The sequence below is a fragment of the Dendropsophus ebraccatus genome, chromosome 3, assembly GCF_027789765.1.
Source record: "Dendropsophus ebraccatus isolate aDenEbr1 chromosome 3, aDenEbr1.pat, whole genome shotgun sequence".
Classification (NCBI taxonomy): Eukaryota; Metazoa; Chordata; class Amphibia; order Anura; family Hylidae; genus Dendropsophus; species Dendropsophus ebraccatus.
Genome location: NC_091456.1, coordinates 170,211,543 through 170,230,657, shown reverse-complemented (window position 1 = coordinate 170,230,657; position 19,115 = coordinate 170,211,543). Strand labels below are relative to the sequence as shown.

Here is a 19,115-nt window from a genome sequence, read left to right as displayed (position 1 = left end):
GAGGAGATGTGTCCATGGGAGCCCAGTGACCTGTGATTGCCCATTAGGCTTCAGGTTCTGGCGATTAAACTCTTTTAAGCTGCAGTCAGTAGAGACCAGGACTAGGGATGGTCCGAACCCGCCAAGGTTCGGGTTCGGATGAACCCAAACGCTCGGCATCGGATTCCCGCTGTCTGCCTGCTGGGTGCAACGGGCGGACCGCCTGGAAAACTGGGATACAGCCATAGGCTGTATCCCAGTTTTCCAGGCGGTCCTCCCGCTGGATCCGCCCGCTACACGGAGCGGGCAGACAGCGGGAATCATTACCGAGGGTTCGGGTTCCGGTTCGGGTACGAACTTGAACCAAACTCGGTTCGTACCATCCCTAACCAGGACGTTTAAGAATCATGATGGAGGGCGGGGGCTTCCTCTGCCAACCCCCAGCAGTTGCAAGGTAGGGAGAGGTTACTAGTGCAAGGACATAGGGCTGTACTAGATCGCCCTATTCCTATGCCTGTTAGGCCATGGGATACACTGACAATAATTCTTGATTGTATGACTGTCCAAGGAGATTTATTGAGATGAATACATGATCTTCCAGATAAATGAGCTCTCCAAGGAGGTGAGCAAACTCAGAGATGCACTAAACAGCCTTTCCCAGCTATCGTTCACCACAAGCACTCCCAAGCGGCAAAGCCAGCAGCTGGACTCTCTACAGCAACAGGTCAGGCAGCTGCAGAACCAGTTGGTGGTAAGTCCTCCTTATTTACTTCTATAGGTTATATGTGTATATCAAGGGTTCCACTGTCTGATATGTAAAGTGTGACTCCGCTGGTACCTCCAGCACAAAAGATATCTATTGTTCAAATGAACTGGTGCTAGAATGTGGCAGAGATTTGTAATTTACTTCTATTAAATAATCTCAAGTCTTCAAGTACTTATCAGCTGCTGTATGTCCTGCAGGAAGTGGTGTATTCTTTCCAGTCTGTAGAGCAGGAGAGGTTTTTGAGGATTTGCTACTGCTCTGTACAGTTCCTGACATGGACAGAGGGGGCAGCAGAAAGCACTGTGTCACACTGGAAAGAATAAACCACTTCATGCAGGACATACAGCATCTGATAAGTACTGGAACTGGAAGATGAAATTTTGTTTATAGAAATAAATTAAAAATCTATATAACTTTTTGGCACCGGTTGATTTGAAAGATTTTTTTTTATGAACTTTAATGTAAAGTTGGATTTATACAAGATATAGTGGGGTCCGGGCACGGCTGGATGTTGGATAGGTGGGTCTGGCTTACGTTTGGCATCCCAATTCATCCTGAGGTTGCTGGACAGGGTTACATGTTGCTTTTCATTCCAGATTATGGGAATGTCAATGTTGTATAATATAATATTCACCCGTCTCCCATTTACCTTGTGATATCTTTAGGAAACCAAGAAGCAGCACCAGGAAATCGTATCAGTTTACAGGATGCATCTGCTCTATGCTGTTCAGGTAAAACTGCCCCCATGCCTTTTATTTTATAGGGTGGTATGACCGTGGTGTTAGGTGCGGGACCCCTTATGGATGTAACAAGATGTGGGACCCCTCATGGCCATAGCAGCAGAATAGTGAGTGCAGCTCTGGGGTATAATACAGGATGTAACTCAGGATCAGTACAGGATAAGTAATGTAATGTATGTACACAGTGACCTCACCAGCAGGATAGTGAGTGCAGCTCTGGAGTATAATATGGGATGTAACTCAGGATCAGTACAGGATAAGTAATGTAATGTATGTACACAGTGATGCCACCAGCAGAATAGCGAGTACAGCTCTGGGGTATAATTTAGGATGTAACATATGTACACAGTGACCCCACCAGCAGCATAGTGAGTGCAGCTCTGGAGTATAACACAGGATGTAACTCAGGATCAGTGCAGGAGAAGTAATGTAATGTATGTACACAGTGACCTCACCAGCAGAATAGTGAGTGCAGCTCTGGGGTATAATACAGGATGTAACTCAGGATCAGTACAGGATAAGTAATGTAATGTATGTACACAGTGACCCCACCAGCAGAATAGTGAGTGCAGCTCTGGGGTATAATACAGGATGTAACTCAGGATCAGTACATGATATGTAATATAATATATGTACACAGTGACCCCACCAGCAGAATAGCGAGTGCAGCTCTGGAGTATAATACAGGATGAAACTCAGGATTACATTACATTCATTACATTCTCTTCTGAAAAGTCTATGATCCCATATAGATCCACTGACCTTTGGTATGTATTCTTCGTATATATTCCCTAGGGCCAAATGGATGAAGATGTTCAGAAGGTGCTAAAACAAATACTGACAATGTGCAAGAGTCAGTCTCAGAAGATGTGAGATGGGACTAAGGCCGATCAGCTCGTACAGCACTGCCTCCGACCATTACTAATGCTGGATATCACACCTATGAGTTCTTCTGTATCAGAAAATGAAGTTATTTTATACCTTTTTGATAAGAAACCACCGGTTCCGCTTAGCATTGTATCGTGGTCAACTAGCAACTCACTTAAATAGTACCCAAAAGGTGAAGACTGCTGCTTTACATAGCACTAATATCCTCATCTAGTAGCATAGAAACAGATACCTTTGTGGGATGTCATGAAGCATTTCCTCCGAGACCAAAAAATCACCACTTCTGGCAAGTTGGGTGACCACCAAAATGGCCGCCTTACAGCTCTGTGTACAGCAACACAAGATCATAAGACTCTGGAAGCTTCCATCTGAACAGAACAATGGTTAAACATGTGCACTACCACCTCATACACTGTCTATGGGACTGCCTAAGATAGCCAAGCACTGTATTCAGCTACCTTCAGCACTCCCATATATAATGAATGGGGCACCGCTGTGCATACCACTGCTCCATTCAGATGGGATCGCAGGAGGTCCTAGTGGTTGGACCCCCTGGAGTCACACATACCCCTTATCCTTTAGATAGAGGATAAGACTAAGGGTCCTATTACACGGAATGATCATCGTGCAGAAAATTGTTATATCGTTCGAATTTAAGCGATTATCCTTCCGTGTGTATACGGTTAAACGACTAACAAAAATCCGTTCATATATCATTGTTGTGGTCGTAACTAACGACTATCTTTTCGTGTATTATGGTAAACGATTTCAGGTTGTTCGGATTGCAGTTGTTAATCGTAGAAAAATTCCTTTGTCTTATAGGACCGAGCCTGGACGGTAAAGACATAATAGGGGCTTATATACTTCTATGGCCTCCTATACTCTGTACAGTCCGCTCAGTTGACACTCCATATGCCATCCGTGCCCTACAGATCCGTAGTTTGTGCTGACTGCAAAACCAATATGGCAGTGTGCGGAGGGCTTTAATAGTGACAAAGCCCCTTTAAAGTGAATCTGCAACCCCCTGCACTTACCAAGCTGACTGCACCGCTGGATAGATCTAAATAATAGCATGCTGAACATACCTTTGTTGTCTGAATCTGTGTTTTTATTTTCATAAAAAAAACACCTTAATTTTGGCTGTGAATGGTGACAAATAGGCGGAGCCTATTATTTCCTGGGCCCTAGAGCCGCAGCACCTCACTCTTCCGTATACAGAGTGTACGTGGCTGATTATACAAGGGGAAGGCATGCAGCACAGTAAGATGTAACGGCTCTAGGGCCAAAAGAACAATAGGCTCCGCCTCATTGACACTATTCTTTTAAGAAGTAAAGGTTTTATTTATGAAAATAAAAACCACAGACTAAGGCAGTAAAGGTATGTTCTGAATGCTTTCATTTTGATCTATCCAGCGGTTCTGTCAGCTCAGTAGGTGGTCAGGGGGCGGTCACAGATTCACTTTAACTTTATAAGTAGCCCAAATGTCTATATAACTTATAATATGATGGTCACAGACATCCCCTTTAAGGGTTGCCACTTAGCTTCCATAGCCTCTTGAATGCAAATCTGTCTAGTTATGTAGCAAAATCAGAGCAGGAGGGGATCACATATTTGCCATTCATGGATATTTGAGTGCTAGGTGTCAACCCTCATGGACGCCATATTGGCAGATGCTATTTGTCACCCAATTTTTGCCAGAATATACATTGTCAAGTAGCTGAGGGGAAATGTTCCTTAAACCATACCTCCCAACATCCCATTTTCTTTTTTTTACAAGATTGTCCCTTGAAATGGGTGGTGCTTATAACTAAAATGGGCAGTCCTGGTAAATCAGGGGTGTGGCTTAGATGGGAAGGTGTGTTTAATGGACACCTATGAGTGGTTATCTGTGTATAAGAGATGCTGTACCACTAGCAACTAACCCGACCATGGCTTCTTATCTATAAACTGCACTAGGAACTCCCACAGTCCGGATGCTATGGGTAACGCATTGGCGGACAGGTCTCTAGGTAATTGTCATACCTACCCCTCCGTATCCCCGACCACACTAGTAGCAAAATAATTTAGTTTTCTATGCAGTAATATTATTTTAGATTGATACCTTTTTAATATTATATATATTAAATTTATGTAGCTTTTTTGGGGATTATTGTAAAAATTTTTTTTTTTTTTTTTTTGCTGCTTTAATTTTATAGATCAGAGTAGTAAACTACATACAAGGGTCTGACCTTCCAGAAACGTTAGAAATTATTTTATATACGGTTTATGTATTTCTTATGTCTTCTTTTTTTTTTTTTTTTTTTCAATTGCATAATAATGATGTCTGCCTTGTCATTGCCACTCCAGCGGAAAAAAATAAAGGAACAATAAAAAAAAAAGTTTATAATCAAAGGACTGATTGTATTATATGTTTGTTTGTTTTTTTAACTTTGCAAATCTTCTAATATTTTAAGTCTCCGTGGTAACAGACAACAAACAAATCCTGTGTAGTCTGATATACTCTCATGTCTAACTGACCTTTGTACTGTCTGTAGGTTTTTTGTTTAATCTTTATTTTTCCAAAAAAAACCTGACAAATACATTTACATTAGGTTGTATTATATGGTTAGTTATGGTAATGGTTGTGATAACATTTTGAGAAGTAATAAATGCTATATAGACCACTGTTTAGCTAAAATCCTATATGCTTCATCCTTCTCTCCTACAACATCATCTCCATAAACGTTAGAAAGTCATCAGATTTGACTAAGGTGTATGAGGTACCTCGGAGAGTTGTCCCCATCACCTTTCCTACTTGTGACGGGATAATGGGAAGGGTGTGAAGAGGGACGGAAGCTTTGGACTACCTATCCTGTACTGCTTAACACAGACACCTATTCATATGATTGAGCACTTTGTAATACTTCATGTCCCCCTGTGGTGGTGCTGTAGAGACATTGAACACCTACTGCAGATCTCTCTAAAGATTACAGCTGATCACTATGGGTCGCAGCAAAGCAGTGATCAGTGACTCATTGTAATCAACCAAGGGGTGATGAAATAGGTGTGGAAGGTAGCCTGGACACCACAATGAGAGGGGGGGGGGGTTGTTGATTTTGCCATGGGGCCCTCTTTTTTCTTTGTGTGCCACTGGGACAAAACGCACTATAGACAGTACATATGTCGATGTTTTTTTATGTAGAGAGTCCATCTGCAAGGTGTAAGAGGTATTGTTACTTACTTTTTTTTTTCCTTTATAAAATGTGCAAAATTCTACACCTTTTCCATGTTGGGGGAAGGGGTCTGTGTGGCATGAAATTCTACGCCGAAAGTGCATCACTTTATTTACTAAGAGGCGTGCGCCTTAGTCAATCTGGCGGGGTGAATGGAGGCAGGGCCTAATTTAAGACCAGCATATGAGTATACTGATCTTAATAAATGTCCTCCAAGGTGAATGATATTTTATTGTTAAATGGGTGTTCCAACACTGAAAGCATGTCCTGGTGCTCTAAAAATAATCAAGGTTACTCATCTTCCCTGATCCCCTGCCACTGCTATTCCAATGGTGTCCAGTCCCCGCATCTTCTTCTGATGTCTCCTCCCTACTCAGCCAATCACTAGCTTCAGCATTGATCTGGCTCTCTAGCTCCACCTATTGATAAATACCCTGTAAGTCTTTTCACCTGGCAAACTAGTATCCTGCTCCCTACTGATAGAGGAAGAGCACAGCTGAGCTCTTCACCCCTCCCTCGCTGCTCTTTCTGCATAAGACAGGCTCTATAGACTTACAATAAAGAATTGTGGGAGTTCAGAGGATAGACACTATGGGGGAGCTTTACCACACCTGGTGTAAAGTGAAACTGGCTCAGTTGCCCCTAGCAACCAATCAGATTCCACCTTTCATTTTCCAAAGAGTCTGTGAGGAATGAAAGGTGGAATCTGATTGGTTGCTAGGGGCAACTGAGCCAGTTTCACTTTACACCATGTTTGATAAATCTCCCCCATAGAATAGATATAAAGTACAGTCACATTCCATCCAGATGCATAGAGACTGTTGTTGCTTTGGGTGTGAATAGAGAAGAAATTTTTAGCATTATATTTTTTTCTGTCAATCATTCATTCATTCATTCATCCTGCATTGTAACGCATAAGGAATGGGTAATAAAATAGGGCAGAGCAGGAGAATGGCTGTGAATCGCTCCCAGCGTACGGGGCCCTGTCAGTGCAGCCACCACAATATAATTTATTGAGAAGGGTTTCGTGACCTCATTGTTCGTGAGAGGCAACAAAAGCTCCAGGAGGCAGTGAGGCTGCGTGCGTCCTCCCCATGGATGTCCCATGGAACAAGGGAGTCACTCCAAGTTTAGCCAGAGACGTCTCACGCTATAACACTGCCGGGAAAATGGAGGATTCTCTGCCTCCTTACATTAGTGTCAGAGGAGTCGGGTTCAGTTTAAGGTAAATCAGTTTGTATTAAGAACATGGCACAAGAAGCAAAGGAGCAGAAAACACATCAAGACGGGGGTTCTGCAAATACATGACGGGTGTGCCATAAATACATGACGGGTGTGCCGCAAATACATGACGGGTGTGCCGCAAATACATGACGGGTGTGCCGCAAATACATGACGGGTGTGCCGCAAATACATGATGGGGTGCCGCAAATACATGACGGGTGTGCCGCAAATACATGACGGGTGTGCCGCAAATACATCTCAAACGGAGAGAAGCTTTCTGGATACACATGCTACAAATCATTGAACCAGACGGTTTGAATCGGACATCTGACAGAGTGTACAACATCTAAACAACTGGACACATCATGTATACGTTATACTAAAATTTCCTCACAGGTTTTCCTGATTGATATACCTATGTTTACCTTGTACTCTGTACTGACTCTATTTCCATTATATCATTTAAGGCCCCGTTCCCACTGAGCAAAGGTAGCGGAATGCCGTTAGCCTCCCGCTCATAATGGGAGTCTATAGGAGGCGCGCGCTCCTGCTCTGTACGCGCAGAAGAATGAACATGTTCATTCTTCAGCGCGTACAGAACAGGAGCGCGCGCCTCCCATAGACTCCCATTATGAGCGGGAGGCTAACGGCATTCCGCGGCGGAATTGTCCGGGAAGGGCTTTATATTTATGGTCTCCACTGCATAGTATTTCATATTGGTCGGAGTATACACTATTTGTCTATTACTGTAAAATAAACTATCACTTCTGCATAATATTGAGTGCCGTGGATTTTACTACGCTTTGGTATACATGGTTGAAGAACCACAACCCCCTGAGCACCAACCAGTGAGAGGTGTGCAACACTGACCTAATCTACATTGCCGCAAATACATGACGGGTGTGCCGCAAATACATGACGGGGGTGCCGAAAATACATGAAGGGGGTGCCGAAAATACATGAAGGGTGTGCTGCAAATACATGACGGGGGTGCCACAAATACGTGACGGGGATGCTTTTCATACATGAAGGGGATCCCTCAAATACATGACGGGGGTGCCGCAAATACAGGACAGATGTGCCGCAAATACATGACGACAGTGCTGCAAATACATGACAAGTTTGGCACAAATACATGACGGCAGTGCTGCAAATACATGACAGGTGTGCCGCAAATACATGATGGTTGTGCTACAAATACATGATGTGGGTGCCGCAAATACATGACGGGGGTGCCGCAAATACATGATGGTTGTGCTACAAATACATGATGTGGGTGCCGCAAATACATGACGGGTGTGCCACAAATACATGACGGGGGTGCCGCAAATACATGACGGGGGTGCCGCAAATACATGATGGGGGTGCCACAAATACATGACGGGGGTGCCGCAAATACAAGACAAGTGTTCGGCAAATACATGACAGGTCTGCCGCAAATACATGACAGGTGTGCCACAATTACATGATGGGGGTGCCGCAAATACATGATGGGGGTGGCACAAATAAATGACGGGGGTGCCGCAAATACATGACGGGTGTGCCGCAAATACATGACCGGCGTGCCGCAAATACATGACCGGGGTGCCGCAAATACATGACCGGGGTGCCGCAAATACATGACGGGGGGGGGGGGGGGGCGCAAATACATGACGGGGCCGGGGGTGCAGCAAATACATGACGGGCGTGCCGTAAATACATGATGGTTGTGCCACAAATACATGACGAGGGATGCTGCAAATACATGACGGGGGTGCCACAAATACCCTTCCCTGGTATCTAGGGTAGTCAAAATAACATCTCTGGTCCTCAAAGATAGTGAAGGCAAGAGTCTTGCTCCTCCAGAGTAGTGAAGGTAACATCCCTGGTTATTCAGAAGAATAAGACGTTAAGCTTTAATTCTCAAATTGCAGGGCAGGGAATACATTGGGGTCCCCACACTCACACATCCACGTGCCAGAACTGTAATGGTTACAGCACACACATTTTATTCAGTGTAGAAAATAATAGTTTTTCCCTGTATCAGTGTTGCATACGAGTTATGGTGCTGTCACCATGTGGCACTTAGGGGTATTGCAGCCCACCGACCAGATCATATATATGTATATGCATTTAATTTATGTATATTTATTTTGATGCCATGTACTCTTCTTAGTAATAGCATACTGCTACTGTATTGGCCAAGGCAGGTGCAGAGATACCCAAAACACTTGTTCTTATTTTATATATTTTTTTTTTATAAGCAATTTTTTTCCCCAAAGATTATGTTTATTGTATTGTGTGTGCTTTGTCATTGTTTTTGTAAATAAAAACGATAATTATTTTTAATACACCTGATATGGAGCGAGTTTGCCCTGTGATCGTTTTGCATCGCATTATAGAGGTTATCCAGTATTACAAAAACATGGCCCCTTTCTTCCAGAAGCAGCGCCTCTCATGTCCTCAGTTTGGGTGTGGTATTGCAGCTCAGTTCTTACCAAGTAAATAGTCTAACTGTAATGCCGACACAACCTGAGTACAGGGGTGGCGCTGTTTATGGAACGAGGCCGCCATGTCTTTCTAATTCTGGATAACCCCTTTAATGAAATAGCACTTAAGTTTGCTCTATTCCATCCCTGACGGGTGCCACCCAGAGGCCCGCATGACACTCTTTTGGTATGCCAAGTAAAGTGGTAAAGACCTTTAAAGGGGTTAACCAGGCTTAGGAAAACATGTGCGCTTTCTTCCAGTCTCCAGTTTAGTTGTGGGTTTTGCAGCTCAGTTCCATTGAAGTAAATGGAGCTTAATTATAATACCATGCACAACCTGTGTACAGGGGTGGCGCTATTTTTAAAATAAAGTAGCTGTGTTTTTTCTAATTCTGGATAATCCCTTTAAATGCTAGGACCACTACTGGCCTATACAGTAAACATGGACGCAGCCAGAAATGTGCCCCCACCACAGTCAGCACACGGCTCCGCTCCCGCCACTTCTCAGGATTCTGTTCCCTATAATCTACTTCCTGGCAGAAACCACAATGAACATGGAGGAGAAGCAACCAGCTCCCACAATGCCGAGTGCTCTAACCACGCCCCCGTTGAACTACATCTCCATAGCAACAAGTGTAAACAGGTAAAACACTGAGGAAGCAGAACACAGAGAGAAAGATCCGGTGTGAGGTATACCGCACATTACTGCTCACTATTGCTTTCTTAAAGGGGAATACCACTTGTAAAGATTTAGAGGGATCTGGACCTCTATGAATTAGTAAACTTCACGGAGTTATCAGATTTCTCTGTATATCTGTACACTGGGAGGATGAGAGCTTTAAGGACATGTTCACACAGCACAATTAAGAGGCGGAAAATTCTCTCTTGAAATTTCCACAAAATGTAGATTTTGATGCAAATTTCTACCTGAATTTTAACACTTTCATTGATTTCAAGGGGAGAATCTATGTGGAAAGGGGCAGAATTGCGACATAAAGCGCTTAACTTTTTCGTCCACATTAAAGAATCTCTGACGTCGATGGGAAATGTTTTTTCATGCAAAAATGTGATGATTTGAATGCGGAAATTGGCACAGATTTGTGTGAGCGTGCCTTGAGGACTTCTGCAACTGCAGTTTTTGAACTGTTTTTAATGCTTTTAGATTGCATTTATTTGTATTTTTTTTATAGTTTTTAATTGTATAACATTTTGGACATGGGTGGTATTTTTATGGCGTTTTTACCACACCCATGGCTTTTTTTTTGTGTGTGGAAAAACCCCAACAGCTAGATGTTAGTGGAAGTTTATGATATGCCCTACCCACACGGCGTTTTTTGGGGGGTGGCATTTTCCTCTCCTTTCTGGTGTTTTTGAGGCTCTGCAGCAGTTTTTTTCAAAAGGGTTTGGTGCTTTTTTCTTTTGCAAACCGCGACACGCAAAAATGCCTAAACCACAAAAGTAATTATTCGCACATAAAGTCAAAAACGCCCCCCCCACCAACAAAAAAAGGCCAGAAAATCACCACAGTGTGAAGGTTTCCGAAAAACCACATAGCCAGAGATGATTATTATTATTATTATTATTTTGAATTAAAAAGTCACAAAAACATTAAAAGCAAGAAAAATATGTGTTGTAGGTAGATTTTTTTTTCTTATTAAAAAATATATTTATATATGTTAGCATTTTAGAGAAAAAAAATCACTAAAATTTTTTAAATTCTTCTTTTAAAAAAAAAGTGTTAAAAGTTTTCATAGTGTTTATGTGTTTTTTGAAGATTTTTTTTTTTATTTATGATCCCCTTTTTTTCAAGACTATAGGAAAAATGTTAAAGACAAAAGAAAAAGAAAAAAAAATGTTTTTGGGTGCATTTTATATATGGTTATAGATTTTCATTGCCCCTAAAATTTGTCATTTTTTTTAATTTTTATTGGACTGTGTTTCGGTACAGGACGAAGAGCTTGGCGGTGTGTTGCGCCGCAGTCATGTGATGGCCAGGACCCCACAGTTGGTAGATGCCAGGACTGATGTAATGCTTACATGTTAAATCCATGTTGTTTCTCTTCCAGGCATCTGGGTGGTAATGTCGTCCGTCCCTATCCGTATCCCCACTGACTCCACATACGAAGAGCCTGGATCTCTGTGCACGTATGTATATGGCGGCACTGACCATAGTACATGTACGAGGCTCAGAAAAAGCTGCCCATACACATTACATCCTCTGTGAGATTACCAGTGTCCCTATAGAATCATTCACAGTACCCCTAACATAGTACATGCCAAATTATAGAAGCCATAATGGCGGCCATGTTGGTTTGCATAAAGTGGTATAACAAGGGACAAGAGCTTGAGAGCTAACATGGTTCATTGCTGAACAGGACCCCGAAGACGACCACCTCCATTAATGAAGAAGATGGCAGCGTATTAGACTATACGGAGAGGTCACATGACGGACCAGAACCCTCTCTTCATGACCTGAAGAACCAGGCGCTTCCTGTGGAGAAACTATCCAGGGCTCAGCGGATGGCGGAACGGTACAACCAAGACAACCAGGTGACTATAAGACTGTCCTTAGCCATGGGGCTGCTAGATACACTCCTGAAGTTGTCCTTAATATTCAAGTATAGACCCCACTCTGAGCTTGCCCATAGTCATGGGGCCACCAGGTACTCTCCTGACTTTATCCATAGTCATGGGGCTACCAGGTACTCTCCTGACCTTGTCCATAGTCATGGGGCTACCAGGTACTTTCCTGACGTTATCCATAGTCATGGGGCTACCAGGTACTCTCCTGACTTTATCCATAGTCATGGGGCTACCAGGTACTCTCCTGACCTTGTCCATAGTCATGGGGCCACTAGGTACTCTCCTGACTTTATCCATAGTCATGGGGCTACCAGGTACTCTCCTGACCTTGTCCATAGTCATGGGGCCACTAGGTACTCTCCTGACTTTATCCATAGTCATGGGGCTACCAGGTACTCTCTTGACTTTATCCATAGTAATGGGGCTACCAGGTACTCTCCTGACTTTATCCATAGTCATGGGGCTACCAGGTACTCTCTTGACTTTATCCATAGTCATGGGGCTACCAGGTACTCTCCTGACTTTATCCATAGTCATGGGGCTACCAGGTACTCTCTTGACTTTATCCATAGTCATGGGGCTACCAGGTACTCTCCTGACTTTATCCATAGTAATGGGGCTACCAGGTACTCTCCTGACTTTATCCATAGTCATGGAGCTACCAGGTACTCTCCTGAGCTTGTCCATAGTCATGGGGCTACCAGGTACTCTCCTGACTTTATCCATAGTAATGGGGCTACCAGGTACTCTCCTGACTTTATCCATAGTCATGGAGCTACCAGGTACTCTCCTGAGCTTGTCCATAGTCATGGGGCTACCAGGTACTATCCTGACTTTATCCATGGGCATGGGGCTACCAGGTACTCTCCTGAGCTTGTCCATAGTCATGGGGCTACAAGGTACCACCATGAGCTTATCCATAGCCATGTGGCTTCCAGATACTCTCCTGAGCTTGTCCATAGTCACTGGGGCTACCAGGTATTCTCCTGAGCTTGTCCATAGTCATGGGGCTACAAGGTACCACCATGAGCTTATCCATAGCCATGTGGCTTCCAGGTACTCTCCTGAGCTTGTCCATAGTCACTGGGGCTACCAGGTACTCTCCTGACTATATCCATTGTCATTGGTCTACCAGATACTCTCCTGAGCTTGTCCAGTCAGGGGGCTACCAGATACTCTCCTGAACTTGTCCAGTCAGGGGGCTACCAGATACTCTCCTGAGCTTGTCCAGTCAGGGGGCTACCAGGTTCTTTCCTGATCTTGTCCAGAGTCATGAGGCTACAAGGTACCCTTCTGAGCTTGTCTATAGTCATGGGGCTACCAGGTACTCTCCTGAGCTTGTCTATAGTCATTGGGGCTACCAGGTACTTTCCTGACTTTATCCATAGTCATGGGGCTACCAGGTACTCTCCTGACTTTATCCATAGTCATGGGGCTACCAGGTACTCTCCTGACTTTATCTATAGTCATGGGGCTACCAGGTACTCTCCTGACTTTATCCATAGTCATGGGGCTGCCAGGTACTCTCCTGAGCTTGTCCATAGTCATGGGGCTGCCAGGTACTCTCCTGAGCTTGTCCATAGCCATGGGGCTGCCAGGTACTCTCCTGAGCTTGTCCATAGTCATGGGGCTGCCAGGTACTCTCCTGACTTTATCCATAGCCATGGGGCTGCCAGGTACTCTCCTGAGCTTGTCCATAGCCATGGGGCTGCCAGGTACTCTCCTGACTTTATCCATAGCCATGGGGCTGCCAGGTACTCTCCTGACTTTATCCATAGTCATGGGACTGCCAGGTACTCTCCTGACTTTATCCATAGTCATGGGGCTACCAGACCCTTCCATGAGGTTGCCGGTTGCCCATAGTCATGTAAGGATAATAAGTATTACAAAGTAAAGTATATATAGAGATTCCTACTTTTTAGTTCCTGCAAAGTTTTAACATCTCATTATTTCAAACTCTTTACCAGTTACTTAAAGCGCACAAGGAGTTAATCCGCTGTGTGGCCCTAAGCAGAATCATCCATGGAGATGGCCACTGGAGACTGGCCAAGGCATTTGCTGACCTCGGGTACAGTTACCTCACAGTTAGAGGTGAGTGGTCGGATGAGGGCGCCCATCACTGCTGTCACTCAGATACCATTACACAGTCTACAGAGTCAAAGCTTCATACTGCCATCTAGTGGCCACTCTGCCAATAACACGGGCCTCCTAAATATATTTTTAATCTTTTCCTTTTTAGTTACTTCGTTAAAACTTTCTCGATTTTGATAGTTCAATACTTTGTATCAGTGTAGGTAAAAGGTATAGGCTTAGAATTCATGGCCGCCGTTATATACAGTATATAGGTCCTAGATCACCAGGGCTCATGGTGACAAACCCTCGCCCTTAAAGGGATTATCCAAAGATTAAACAGGATAACTTCCTGATCAGTTGGGGGCTGACCGCTAGGAACTGAGGTCAGCTGAGTAAACCCCCTAAACCACCAGAGCTACTATTCTAAGGAGTCCTGATCCGGGCACCCTTTTATGATGTCCTAAAGGGCAAATGAACTAAAGCGACCATCAAGCCATGGTAATATAAAGTATGTTAACTCTAGATCATCAGGGATAATAGTGCTAAACCCTAAATCTTATGAGGTACATGAATCCTCCCTAGACCACCTGGGACATGAATCCAGTTAGAACCCTTTAACAACGTAGACCAGGGAAGGAGAACCTGCCGCCCTCCAGCTATTGTAAAACTACAAATCCCATCATGCCTGGACAGCCTAAGCTTTTGGTGTATGGGTATTGTAGTTTTGCAACAGCTGGAGGGCGGCAGGTTCCCTTTTCCCTGACATAGACTAATAGGAACCCTGTGTATTAACCCCCGACCACTAGGGCTAAATACTTATTAGTGAATGGATTGACCATTATGCAGACGTATTCAGCCTATGGGGACAGAGGAGTAATGGCCGCCATCATGTTTCCTCTAGGGCTACCAGTCCAGGCAAGACAACACGCTGAATCCGCCAAGAACATCCTGCTGCGAGGAGTGGACCTGTCAAAATCCGAGGAAGAGAAAAGAGAAGTCCTGGGAACACTGGTGACCATATACTATACGCTGGGAGTGTCGCACCTCTTACAGAATAAATATCCTTTACTACCCCAAGGAGCGAGACCTTTCCATCAGGTCACGGTATGATAGGTAGCCATGTTCTACAACACAGGTGTCAGACCTGCCGCCCTTCAGCTGCTGCAGACTACAACCCCCATCATGTCTGGACAGTCAAACCTTTAGATATCCAGGCATGATGGGAATTGTAGTTTTGCTAAAGGGCTGCAGGTTTCCATAAGTAGGAATGCTCACAGTAGCACAGAGTACTTGGAGGACTGGGGTTCCTCATCCTAGCAGACAGTGGCAGCTCCATGGCCCTTGTGCCATATATATATGTATGTGACAGACAACAATATGATATCATGATGATGAACTCGGCTCTGCTACATCAGCGGCCATTACTTTCAAGCTGTCGTCCTTAATGGTCACACTGGAAGAGAATCGTATCTGAGTTTGCAGAAAGTGGAGAAAATTGTGGAAGAACTGGAAGAACTTCAGGAGAAGACGTCTGTGCTCAGCAAGATATCCGACAAAGACATAGCTCTGGCACTGGGGAGGTAAACGCTGAGATTGCTGCTCTGAGCTTAGCGGTGGAGACAATTGTATCCAGTCTAGACAATGCTCTGTGAGCTCTACAGCCTGGACTCCAGACTAATACATTGTTCAAAGCTAGTCCTGCTCTCAGCTGAGAAGTGATACAATTGTATCCAGTCTAGACAATGCTCTGTGAGCTCTATAGCCTGGACTGCAGATGCTGATGTGTTCAGCTCACAGAGCATTGTCTGATAGTACACTATACACATGTCTGTATCTTGCAGGGCCTGTGTGATGCAGGATAAGCTCAGCTTAGCGGTGAATTTCTTTGAACAAGCTCTGCAGATTGTGGTCTCCTCAGAAGGGGACAGCTCTCCTGAACTGATGACTATATACCGGGACCTGGCCAGGACGGAGCAGATGAGGAAGAAGCACGAGGAGGCCATCCACTACTTGTTGCAGGTAGTCACTGCTCATATCAAGGACATGTCTGACCTGAGGTCTTCGGTTAAATTTGAACCCCGGTCCCTAGGAGGCCTGAATGGTCCTCACAGGCAGACCAGGGGTATATAAAGTAGATAGGAACCCTGTGACCTTGTGTTCCATCTCTATAGGCCCATTCTATATGTCTGGCTGTGTATAAGAACCTGAGTGAAGAGGCTGCACACACAGGCCTGCTCCTAGCCAAAGCCTACGCTGCTGCCGGCCATTCAGAATACAACGGTAAGTGAAGAACAATGTATATGGTCTGGATGGGACAAGGGGCTTCATCTATGTCCCCTCCGGTAACTTATTCTCAATCTCTGCCATTACTTTGTGTTTTCTTATTTCCAGACAGCGCTGACAAGTATTTTACAGAGAGTCTGGGCATTTATCAGGCGGTGCTGGGCCCCGACCACCCTCAGACATTGAACGTGTGTGTGGAATTTAGCAAATGGCTTATACAGATCGGTAAAACTCAGGTACGGGGGCGCCAGGCATTTGCTGCATTGGGGGCCCCCTACTTGTCCAATCTTGGACAGTCCCCTTCAAAGGAGTCATTCGGGATTAGATAAACCTGATTTCTTCCAGGAGCAGCGCCCCTGTGTCCTCAGTTTGTGTGTGGTATTGCAGCTTAGTTGCATTGTAATTAGTGGAGCTGAGTTGTAATACCGCACAGAACCTGAGGACACGGGTGGCGCTGTTTTTTGTTTTTTTTTTAAAGGCTAATCCATATGTAGTCAATCTATATTTATTGGTCTCACCTGTAGGAGGCGTATAAGATGTTACAGGAGGCGGTGGGCGCAGAGACGGACTACAGCGAGGTTGTGGCTGAGATACTTAGTATCATGGGCAGCATACATCTGGCAGATGGGAAAATACAGAAGGGCTACCGCCTGCTGAAGAAGGTGATAATACTCATGGCTCCCTGTACTGTACTGACTAGGTCCTTCAGATCTATTATTATGGTTACTATTGACGGTAGGGGTCCGCACAATCATTCAATTCTTATTCCTTTCCTGCAGTGTCTGGAGATCCAGACTGTGGTGTACGGCTCCCAGCACAACAAGAGCAAAGAGACCCAGAACCTCCTGACCACGCTGCAGAAGTAGGTGATATATGTATGCTCGGACTGTCTGAGCGTCCATGTGCCCAGGATGGAGGAGACACTGTCAGACTCCTCTGGTGGCAGCTTATATCGCTGAGCACAAAACGATCAGGCAGGGGAGAATTAGGTGGCTCCCATACACATTAGATGGTTGGACAGTCTCCTCAGGATACTGTATGTGACTGATGGCTGTATAAAGCACAACACAAAGCACTGCGCATATATATATATATATATATATATATATATATATATATATCTGCTTTACTGCTGGTGCACTGATAACCCCTGACCTCTGCATGGAGCTCTGCACATTTTCTTACTTCATTGCCAGTTGGAGAACAGAGGTTATCAGTGCAGTGAAGCAAAGATCTCTGTCTTCTGCTTGTTAACCCTTTTTTGTGTTGCAGCAAGTAAACATTGGGTCACCTACCCAATGCAGTACATAAGGGGTTAGGCAAAAGGACACATGCTCTTACCTTCTCCCTCGGGCCCCCCTCCTGCACGGGCCGCATAGCAACTGCCTACCCTGCCTCTATGGTAGCTACGCCACTGGGAAGTGGTGTATTCTTTCCAGTATTGAGAGCAGGAGAGGTTTTCTATGGGGATTTAATACTGTTCTGGACATGGACAGGGGTGGCAGCAGAGAGGACTGTGTAAGACTGGAAAGAATGCAGCACTACATGCAGGACATACAGCAGATGATAAGTATCCTGATACATTTCCTCACCCATAGGATTCTATTAGGCACAGACACCCTTTAGGATATTTCCTGACAGGTGTCCATGCTGGAAAATAGGCCCAGAAATTATAGCACATGTTCTATAATTGTCCGGAATTCTGCATAGATACCCAGAGAACCCTATGGGGGCACCCGGAACCCTAGATACTTGGCTTGGCAGCTCAGGCCAGTGTAAGTAAGTAGCACCAGATGCTGACGCTCCTCACTCCTGCACTCACTCCTAATCAGGGACACATACAGTTCGATGCGGCTCTGTTTTTGACAGGGCCGGGAGCCATTGGCATATCTAGGATACTGTGGCACATTTACAGCGTGGCTCGGCCCGGCCCGTCTAATACAGCCTTATCTGCATCTGTATTCATCCTGAATAATATCACCCTGTATATAATAATATGTAACAGGACCCTTAGCCTACGGGAGTCTAATGTGCCTTTCCTCTTTGCAGGTCTGGGGCAAGTGGGGATTAAATCTTATACGACTTCAGGTTCTAAGATCTGTATCCTACCAGCTAATGAAGAACCCCCTGCGTCTCAGGAACAAAGAATAAACAGTAATCTTACAGAACAGAGAAAACCTTAAAGAGTCTGCCTGATCCTGTATAATAGGTGACCACATGAAAATGGCGTCACATCAGCCGGTGATGTTAGAGCTGGGCCATACATGTAGGTGGTTATATACATGTGCCCTCTTATGCAGTATATCAAGAATATAGACCACAACTAGATGCCATGACACCTGTGATGGTTCATCCATCGGCTGAGTTGGCCACGGCACCACTCATTACTATGGGATGTGACTAACTAGCCATGTAAAGGGTACAGCCATGTTGTGACCCGATATCACTCTTGTGGTTCATTCCCACAAAAAGAGACTACTGTATATACTGTATATAATGTGACTACCTAACATCACATATATCACTAGTCCTACTCTAACTACAGAAGTTCTTGTATTATTGATAACTGAGTCAAAGAAATGTAGAAGAATCCTACTCTGTCCCCTTTATGGGGGCAACTAAAACAAAAAAAAAAGGCAGCATTATTGCTTTCCAGCTGCTGCAAAACTAGTTTGAATCATGGGGTGGGAGCTGTAGTTTTGCAGCAGCTGGAAAGCGCCGCTGTAGAGGTCAGACCTCCTGATCAGATACTGATGAGATTGTTTTTATTAAAGATTTGATTGAAGACCTGAATAAAATGATTTTACTTTACACGTTGATTCAGTAGAAATATTTATTTATTTGGGATACAAAGACACATTTTTTGGAACACTTATCACCTATCTACAGATGACCCTA

The 19,115-nt window shown here is 44.5% G+C and overlaps 2 protein-coding genes across 5 annotated transcripts in view; both read left to right on the top strand.

Moving 5' to 3' along the window:
* The window catches only part of RAI14 (retinoic acid induced 14), a 96,177-nt gene extending 91,443 nt beyond the window's left edge, over positions 1 to 4,734 (top strand). For both annotated transcript variants that reach the window (XM_069963129.1, XM_069963128.1), the window contains 3 exons: positions 581 to 730; positions 1,411 to 1,476; positions 2,281 to 4,734. In XM_069963129.1, the coding sequence (XP_069819230.1) occupies positions 581 to 730; positions 1,411 to 1,476; positions 2,281 to 2,358 (294 nt within the window). In that variant the 3' untranslated portion in view covers positions 2,359 to 4,734. The remainder of the gene's footprint in view (positions 1 to 580; positions 731 to 1,410; positions 1,477 to 2,280) is intronic.
* A 5,182-nt stretch (positions 4,735 to 9,916) lies between these two features.
* TTC23L (tetratricopeptide repeat domain 23 like) lies at positions 9,917 to 18,813 on the top strand. Of its 3 annotated transcripts, XM_069964774.1 has the most exons (12): positions 9,928 to 9,968; positions 11,227 to 11,304; positions 11,654 to 11,828; positions 13,829 to 13,952; positions 14,836 to 14,992; positions 15,389 to 15,514; positions 15,776 to 15,953; positions 16,106 to 16,214; positions 16,326 to 16,453; positions 16,742 to 16,879; positions 16,997 to 17,079; positions 18,267 to 18,813. In XM_069964774.1, exons 2-12 carry the CDS (start codon positions 11,291 to 11,293, stop codon positions 18,286 to 18,288), a joined length of 1,254 nt encoding a protein of 417 aa, XP_069820875.1. In that variant the 5' UTR covers positions 9,928 to 9,968; positions 11,227 to 11,290; the 3' UTR covers positions 18,289 to 18,813. The 3 variants fall into 3 exon arrangements, with proteins under 3 accessions (XP_069820876.1, XP_069820875.1, XP_069820874.1); XM_069964775.1 differs by lacking the exon at positions 11,227 to 11,304 and having other exon boundaries at positions 9,917 to 9,968; XM_069964773.1 differs by lacking the exons at positions 9,928 to 9,968; positions 11,227 to 11,304 and adding an exon at positions 11,312 to 11,423.
* Positions 18,814 to 19,115: the final 302 nt, after the last annotated feature.

What these genes read in the sequence shown, in the direction of transcription:
- TTC23L (XM_069964773.1), top strand. Translation starts at nt 11,359, where the DNA reads ATGTCGTCCGTCCCTATCCGTATCCCCACTGACTCCACATACGAAGAG. An exon ending in TCGCACCTCTTACAGAATAA is followed by an intron (nt 14,993 to 15,388) that starts ATATCCTTTACT and finishes TAATGGTCACAC; the next exon opens with TGGAAGAGAATCGTATCTGA. An exon ending in CCATCCACTACTTGTTGCAG is followed by an intron (nt 15,954 to 16,105) that starts GTAGTCACTGCT and finishes CCATCTCTATAG; the next exon opens with GCCCATTCTATATGTCTGGC.